The following is an 8871-nucleotide window of genomic DNA, read 5'->3' as shown; positions in this document are numbered from 1 at the left end:
TTCCTATATGAAATGTGTCAAGAAAAAAATGTGTTTAGGCAAGGTGTTATGCCTTTCATATTTCTATTTACGAATAGATAATACATTTCTTTGCCTTTTCTGCTTTTGTTTTCATTGTCTTAAAAACAAGCCCACGCCATTACCCGCGGCGTGTAATGAGCCGACAAGTTTAAGGGGCCAAACCTCTACTAAGCAAAATTTCGCCGGGGGGGCATGAATTCTGACCTGAAAATAGAGAAGCTGTTTTTTGTGATAGATTTTGACATAATTCAGAAAATAATAAAACATTTGCCTTTTATTGTCAATTTCTTTCTTTTTCTCAAGCTTTTATCTCTGTTCTTTTTTATTTTGTGTGAGGGAGGGGGGGGGCAAGTTCCCAAAACCCCTTATCTATATTTCAGTGATTATTACATATCATTTTCTTCAAACAAAATGAGTAAATGAATAACAAATCATACAGACATTTAATTCTTGGAGCATCATTTCCATGTAAATATAGCAACACTTAGTTCCATTATGAGTTGACAGAGATAAACATTCAAATTCCAATAACATAAAAATAACAAGTGAATTATAACAATAATATTCGACAACAATTAATAAATCAACAATTCATAAAATTGTAGCTAAATAAATTATAAAAGAATAGAATTATGCGAATTAAGTCAATGGTTTACATGGTCCGCCCATATATCCTATCCTCAGAAATCGTAACCTCAAACCGAATATTATAAAAGATCATTTTGTTATCATGGCTCTAAAATATGGAATACGTTATCTATTTATTTATTTATTATTTATTTATTTATTCATGTTTTATTTATAACAAATGATAAAATGAGGTGGAGGGTAGTTCGGTTCAGTTATAAAACTGCTTTACAACGAAGCCCTCCGCCTTTACAAACATAAAATAGAACATAAACATGATAATATATATAAATAAATACAAGTGAAAATTAACATAAAAAGTTATAATCTATGAAATAAACAAAAAAGAAAACAAAAAAGAAAGAATACTAGAAGATACTTTGTTATAATAAATGTTTGGCCAATAGGTAACCTCGTTTAAAAGAATTTATAGAATTGGTGGATTGAACTGAAAATGGGAGTTTATTAAATAGGGAGCTCGCCGTTTAGCAAATTCACTTGATTTAAAAAAAAAATGTGAATCGATATCCCTCACACAAATATTTCCATGAATACTTTCTGTTGTTATAAGTTTATTAGTATGGTTAAAATATGTCCATTTATAAATTGGATGATACCAATTACTTTTAAATATGGTCATAACTTTGATCATAAACCAAGCAAAACATAATTTGAATAAACTGTCATGAATAAATATTTCAAATGTGAATTTTGTTCAAAATTTTGAACGTTCCATCTCCCAATATAATCTTAAAGATTATTGAGAATCTTTCCTTTCTGCAATATTTTGCTTTTTAATTTGCATTATGTGCTATTTCCACGATTTGGAAGTCCATACTCTGCCCTGTGATGGCTAAATCATTTCATAATGCACCGTATTCCCGATAATTCTTACCTCATCTTAAACCCCCGGGGGGGGCACTCGACCAAAAAAGTGGTGGGGGTGTGCCGCGGGCGAGACAAAAAAAGGGGGCCTCGGAGCGGGCTTCGGAACTACAAATGTTTGTGAAAACGGGGGTCCTTGGAACGAGTCGCCTGCATGTGAGTGCGCAATTGCATCCCCATGGAACGGGCATACGTGCATACAGCTAGCACGGCGGCACGGGCGCCGGGTGCGCTAGCACATAGGCAATGGTCGGACATCGCTCAGCGGCTGCTTTTCACCAAAATTGCGGCTCATTGTATGTAGCAGATGAATGCGACCGGAACGGCGTAACGGAAAATATGCGAAGCTTTGGAGCGGATTTCTTTCTTCGCTTTTCACGATAAGAAGAAAATGCTATGCCTTGGAGCGGCTTTCTCTGTTCTTTTTCTCAATAAGACAAAAATGCTATGCCTTGGAACGGAAATTTGAGTGTAAAAATGGGGGTCCCCTCCGCGGCACATACCCACTATGCATTATATACTGAGTGCCCCCCTCCCCTTAAACCAGTGAGCAAATGAGTTTTCGTTGAACAAAATATGGACTGTTTAATACTTATTTGCTTTTTACTTTCGTTTTCCATTTCTTCTAACGTTTGATTTATTGATAATTTACCTTTGTTTCTCCAATATATACACACTCCTTGAAATATGATTTTGGTCATCATTCTGTCTTAGTTCCAACTATTGAAAATTTGCTCGTTTGCTTCGCAATTTAGCCATCGAAAAATACGTGATAGGCTTTTAAATGAAGATTGTAGTATTATAATGCACACATTTATAATATATACATACGTACACATTTCCCGTGATTAAGTTTGTGGACCATTTTGTCTACCAAAATTTGCTCGCTCGCATATTGATATTAATTGTAATTCATTATTCTACATCAAAACAAATCCATTACAATATAAAAATCGTAAAAATCGTTATAGGGCTTTAACTAAAAGATGGTAGTTTTTATGTCCATGGTTATATAACCCCGTATACATAGCCCTTGGTGTTTGGGGTGTATATATATATATATATTTTTTTTCAGGTCAATATATCAATTGCTATCACCCCCTGCTCGGACCGGATTTACGCCACTGTAATGGATTGATGAGAGAGAATTAAAATATCAATCGTAAACTGCATTCCGAGCAAAATATCCAGCGTATAATTGGACTAGCTTTTCCTTTGAGATTTGACAAGCCTGAACGGCTGGAATGGTTTCCATGCGATCAATCCATGCCTTGAACTCCGGGACGTACTCCGCGACGATATCGTCACCGAGTACGTGCATGCGTTCGATCCACGGCCAGATCATGAGGTCAACCATGCCCAACTGGTCACCTGAAAACAAATCAAGAAAGAAATAACGCCAAAAGTGTTTATTTGTGTGTGTGGGAGGGAGTGGGGGCATGTATTCCTTTCTTCTTTTAAAGTGTAAATTATTAACCAATTTTTATTCACCGGACTCTAAAAGGATCAATACGATATGAACAGTGTACAGGGGGCAGTGGGATACCATTCCGATTGGTTTTTTCTTCAATTATTGAAATAAGGGAAGAAGAAAATAAAAGGAGGGGAAGAAGATGAAAGACAAGTGGTATCAGCCTGCCTGTTACTTAGATTGTCTTGCCTTTTCAACGTATACTGGCACCACGTGACCTCTATTCAAATGTTTTAAAAGCGTAAGTCACGAAGCGTCCGACTTTCAGTTTAAGATGTTACTTATAGTGAGAAATGGTCGTAAATGTGCCTTTTGGGGGGCAAAAATGAAAATACTAATGAAATATGACAATTGAATTAATGATTTCGTGCGCGCGGCAAATCGGGAAATGAATTACGAGCATTCCATCAAAAAGATTCACTCAATTTTTTTCATTCATAAATCACAACCTAAAACCATTTTTAAAAATATATACCTTTATCGAGTCAAAATCATATTTCCAATTTAAAAAAAGATATTGGTCATTTACCACCGATGAAATTCGTATTTTTTGTTATGCAGAAAGCCTGGTACTCCTTCAAAAGTTTCCTCAATGTTCCTTTGGCCTCAGTATCATTTGGATTGTAGCCAACTTTGTAAAAGAGTGAAACAATCTGTAAAATAAAAGGGAGGTGAAGTGAATAGATGGGATCTGGGGCCCTTTACATAAAGATTTGTTATAATAACAAATGAACGATTTCTATAACAGATTTATTATTCGCAAATCGGATAAAAGGATTTCAGTATAGATATGAACTGTTATTGGATATTCTTTTTGGCAAGTTTTATGAAAGGGACCCCGATGTGTATAACCTACATGCAATTAAATTGAATTCAAGTCAAGGCAAGTCGGTAAAGTCAGTCTAGTCTAGTCAAGTCAAGTCTAGTCAAGTCAATTCATATCAAGTCAAATCAATTCAATTCAAAATTTCTTGACGGAAAATCCTGATATTGAAGGATCATCAAAACAAAACATCAATTTAAAACAAATAGGAAAACAATAACAAGGAAAAACAATTCATAGAATTCAATTTTTTATAAAATGCAATATCGGGCGGTCCAAATGATGTTCCATTACACATAACCAAAATAGAATAAACACCTCTAAAGCAGATACAAACCCCTGAAACATTAAATAGTAGCCTCACGTAATGTATCATCTACAAGAAGCAAAACAGAAAAATAAAGATCATGAGGCTATATATTTCAACATTTTATGAGATTTTGGGAAACTCTATAAGGGAGGGGGTGGGGTGAGCTTCTCCAATAGACATTCAAGATAAGGACACCCCATCCTAGGATCACCGCCCATGACCGTATACTTTTACTGGGTCATGTGGAAGAACGCAAATGGCTGCTATGGAGACAGCCAATATACACGTTGTGTATAGTCTAGGGGTACTACATATAGGATCGATTTGTTTTCGAACCCGATGATCATGATATCTGGTCGCAGGAGCCCTGCTTTTACCAACTGATCCACCGTAAAAATCCATTGGATTCCAGATCTCTGATTAGCAAATTTGTTGATTTGAAAAGGAAACAAAAATAAAAGAACATATTTACCGGACCAAATTTGTCAACTGCCAATCTATTCTTTGCTCTCTGAAAAGGATCCTTGGCCTTCAGTGGCTTGTCTGGGAAGAGGTCTTCCAAAAGATCGCAGATGATGAGGGACTCGGTTACAACATTTCCTTGGTACTCTAGGACAGGAACTGTCCCAGCGGGGTTACGTTCCAGCAAAAATTCTGGTTTCTGATTAAGGTTACAGTTGACCACTTCATACCTAAGACATGTAAGAGAAATGATAGCGAGGTTGAATAACATTCTAGGTCTGCATGCGCCAGTAAGAACTATGCTAATGATTGTGTGGTCATTATGTATTTGTATGAATTCTGAATCAATTATGCTAATGATTTCATGTCATACATTATTTTCACATGATATGTATGAGATAGAAATAAAATATGATTTTAAAACAGAAATTATACTGGTGTGACATCAGTAGCCCGTTTTATAAAAGTTACCGTATTGTTTACGTACCATGGTAATGGGGCACAGCAGCAAATAATTCCAATGAAGGTTTCCTTGGAAATTACAAATAAAGTATGGTAAATTTACAAAAGTTCCAAATAGTTATGAAATATTCCTCATGCAGTTTTGGATATAATATGTATTTTTTTATTTCCAATATAACAACATCACGATATCGTGAAATAATTGTAAAAAACATTGTGTTTCTGAACGGAAGAACGAATTCATTCCTGGGGACAAATGGCTTTTTGGTCCTCTCCTCTCATACAGCGCATATACTACGGGTAAATATGTGGAGATATGTTAAACAATTTGCATTAAACAAAATATGTATAAAAAATGTAATTTACTTGATATTTTTTGCAGCCAGAACCAGCCGAGCTCGTTGTGCGAATGGACAGAATCCCATGCTGTATATACGGAGAACGTCATGTCTCAGTGGTGGATTAGGGTCCCCTGATACAGAAAGAATAGGAAAACAAAACAACAGTAAGCAAATATGGTGACAGAAAAAAAATGAAACAATGATTGAATACTGTTTACGATGAGATTGGTCAAATAAATAATGAATCACTCATCTTTACATTTTTATCAACTTATAGGGGACTTTAAATGACATTAATCAACATAGCAATATAATCAATATTTCAAATACGAATTTTGATTACAATTTATAATGTTGTATCATCTCCCATATAATCTTGCAGATTATTCAAAATATTTCCCTGCATCATAGTGCTATCCATGTATATGGCTTGTGATGGCCTATAATCAATTCATGAAGCACCCTTTCTCCCAATATTCATGATCCTTTTTTCCATTCGTATCTCACCTATTAACCAGTCAACAAATGAGTTTTCATTGAACAATTTCTGTTCCTTTTTTTTTTAAGTTTATGTTATTGATGGTTCACCATCATCTTCTGTAATATATGCGTATTATTTCAAACGACTGAAGTAACTTTTTCACACTTGGATATTAACTGTTATTCAGTAGTTTACGTCACAAAAAAATTATTATACTGTATAGCAAGAGTTTATGTACGCAGTTATAAACCCCTGTACTTATCACCAGTGATGTGGTATAATACACACTACTTGAAAGAGGATTTGGACACCATTCTTTCTTCCACCTACTGAAAATTTGCTCGCTCGCTTTGCTGACTCGCCGCATTTATCTAATAATCACAACTCATGGAAAACGATTTTGGTCATCATGTCTTACAACTACTGAAAATTTGCTGGCTCGCTCGCATTTGGATATTAACAGTAATTCAATAGTTTATATCACAACAAATCCATTACAATAGCCATCGGGGAAAAAATTGTGAGAGGACTGTAACATATTGATAAAAGTATTGTGTACACGGTTATAAACTCCCTTGTACATATAGCCATTGATGTTGGGGTGTCCCCAAAATTTTGAGTTTTTATGTCAATATATTGCAATCATCCCTATATAACGCTAGCTCGTACCGGATTTACACCATGCAAGTGCATTATTGTGGAAGCTGATGGGATAATTTGTACAAGAAATACAGGTCTATTCCCTATACTTCAAGTTTATTGTACGATGAGTTACTGATGACTTTGATCATTGTCATTAATGGAACACTAAGGCATGTAATGACAGCAATTGATATTTCCCACCCATTTTTACAATTTTATTTGCTCTTTATATAGGATACTTTTAATTACATTAATTAAGTCAACAATGTAATGTATATGTCAAATATGAATTTTGCTCGAATTTTGAACGTTGCATCATTTCCCAATATAATCTTAAATATTATTCGAAATGTTTCCTTTCTGCAATCTTTTCCTTTTCATTTGCATCATTGTGCCTTTCTGCATTTTTGGATTCTCAACTCACCTCTGTCTAACTAATGAGCAAATGAGTTTTCATTGAACAAATCTCGACTGTTTACTCCGTATTTCATTACAACTTTAAATTCTTTTCCCTTTTGATATTGATAAATTAACCTTATTATCCTCTATGCACATTGAACTGAAACAACATTTTTAAAGGCCCTCGATCACACTCGTCCCCGGGGGGGGCCACTTACATTGACGAGTGGATACCATGCGCGACCAATAAAACACGTAGGATGTCCTTTTCACGATAGGGCACGTTACGTACGTAACGTGATAAGGGTGTCAAAAACACAAAAATATTGAAAAAAAGGTATCTATTTCGCTAGGAAAATTATGTGTTTAGGGTCGAATTTGCGGGGATGATAAAACAAAATTAAAATGTTTTATAAAGGATGTCCTTTTGCCCTAATACTACGTGTTTAGAGTCCTATTTGCGCGAGGTGTAGAAGGTGAGGTCGTACTAAACCAAATAAGGTAAAGCCGACGACCGAAGGACCCGTAACAATAAAACATTCCTGTACTTGTTTAGGGGTTCATTTCAGGGAATATTTGCCAAGAGTATCGTTTTGTTTCCAATACTTGTTAAGAGTAGTGTTTCACACGCCAATACTTGTTAAGGGGTGCATTTTCAGAATATGGAAATTACGTGTTTAGGGTGCTTTTCGAGACCCCATGGTCGCGCATGGTATCCACTCGTGAATGGAAGTGGCCCCCCCCCCCCCCCGGGCACTCGTCTCAATTCTCCCCTCATATTTTATTCCACATCCCTATGATGTCTTTGACATCATCCTGACTTCCAACTACTGAAAATTTGCTCGCTCGTTTCGCTCGCTCGCATTAGGTTATTAACCATAATTTGTATTTTATATCACAAAAAACCGTTACAATAACCGTCGAAAAAAAGGCTTGATGTAACTGTCATCACCAAAAGAAATAGAGGGTTGTACCTATGTGCAAATACCCCAGGATATAAGCCTTGATGTGATAATTGCACACACTTATTTTGTCTTGAAAAACGTTTTGGGACACCATTCTGTCTTCCAACTACATAAATTTTGCTCGCTCGCTTCGCTCACATAGTAATATAAACTGCATTTATATCACAACTAAATCATTACAATGCAGCGCATCTAAAAAATAAAACAATCGTGATAGGCCTTTAACTGAAAGATGGTAGTATTGTGCACGGGTATATAACCCAGTATCTTTGGTGTCTCAAAATTTTTGAAATATAAGGTCAGCGCTATCATCCCCCACTGCTCGGACCAGATTTACACTAGTTTTATCAAAACTCGTATTTATGACCCCCCCAAAGGGTGGAAATTTACGCCCACAGCGGATCCTTTCGTAAGCAAGTCTTCTTTTCTCAAACTTATTGTCATAATAGAGTCTAAATTAATTCGAACTATGAGCTTACCTGTTTTGAGGTGTTGTCTTGACACACTCATACTGTGAACAAGAAGTTTCTATCTTGCTTGATAAATGACCAAAAGTGACTAATATGTACGATATGCTGCAAATAAGATGTCGGGATATGCTTGATCCTGATCCAGGTCCGTCTGATTTAAATCCCACCGCTGTACGAGCCCAAGGCAACTCGTGCCCATAATATACAACCTTTCTGCTCCCGATTACGCAACATCATCTTTTGTGCTGTGTCATTCTTGTTTCCATTGTCCGCCCCTCCACAGGATTTGTTGACAAAAGAGTTTACAGTGTCGGTCTGTAGGAGACAGAATTGTATTTCCGATTGATTGCAAACTACATTACCCTAAGGGACGGCAGAACGGGGGGGGGGGGGGAGGGTCCCCAACAAAATCCCCGTTGGAATAAAAAATCCTTTTTCAAAACGGAAAATGCTGTTTTCAAAATAAAACATACCTTTCTTTCGAATTAAAATACCCTTTCTAAAGAGGTATA

The 8871-nt window shown here is 36.0% G+C and overlaps 1 protein-coding gene across 1 annotated transcript; it reads right to left on the bottom strand.

Moving 5' to 3' along the window:
* Positions 1 to 2104: 2104 nt before the first annotated feature.
* LOC121407004 (pyrimidodiazepine synthase-like) lies at positions 2105 to 8620 on the bottom strand. The gene is made up of 5 exons (XM_041597894.1): positions 8369 to 8620; positions 5428 to 5533; positions 4610 to 4829; positions 3534 to 3657; positions 2105 to 2904 (listed from the first exon to the last, which is right to left on the bottom strand). Exons 1-5 carry the CDS (start codon positions 8397 to 8399, stop codon positions 2690 to 2692), a joined length of 696 nt encoding a protein of 231 aa, XP_041453828.1. The 5' UTR covers positions 8400 to 8620; the 3' UTR covers positions 2105 to 2689.
* Positions 8621 to 8871: the final 251 nt, after the last annotated feature.

The sequence above is a fragment of the Lytechinus variegatus genome, chromosome 2 (assembly GCF_018143015.1).
Source record: "Lytechinus variegatus isolate NC3 chromosome 2, Lvar_3.0, whole genome shotgun sequence".
NCBI classification, from domain to species: domain Eukaryota; kingdom Metazoa; phylum Echinodermata; class Echinoidea; order Temnopleuroida; family Toxopneustidae; genus Lytechinus; species Lytechinus variegatus.
This window is presented reverse-complemented; position numbering and strand designations above follow the sequence as displayed.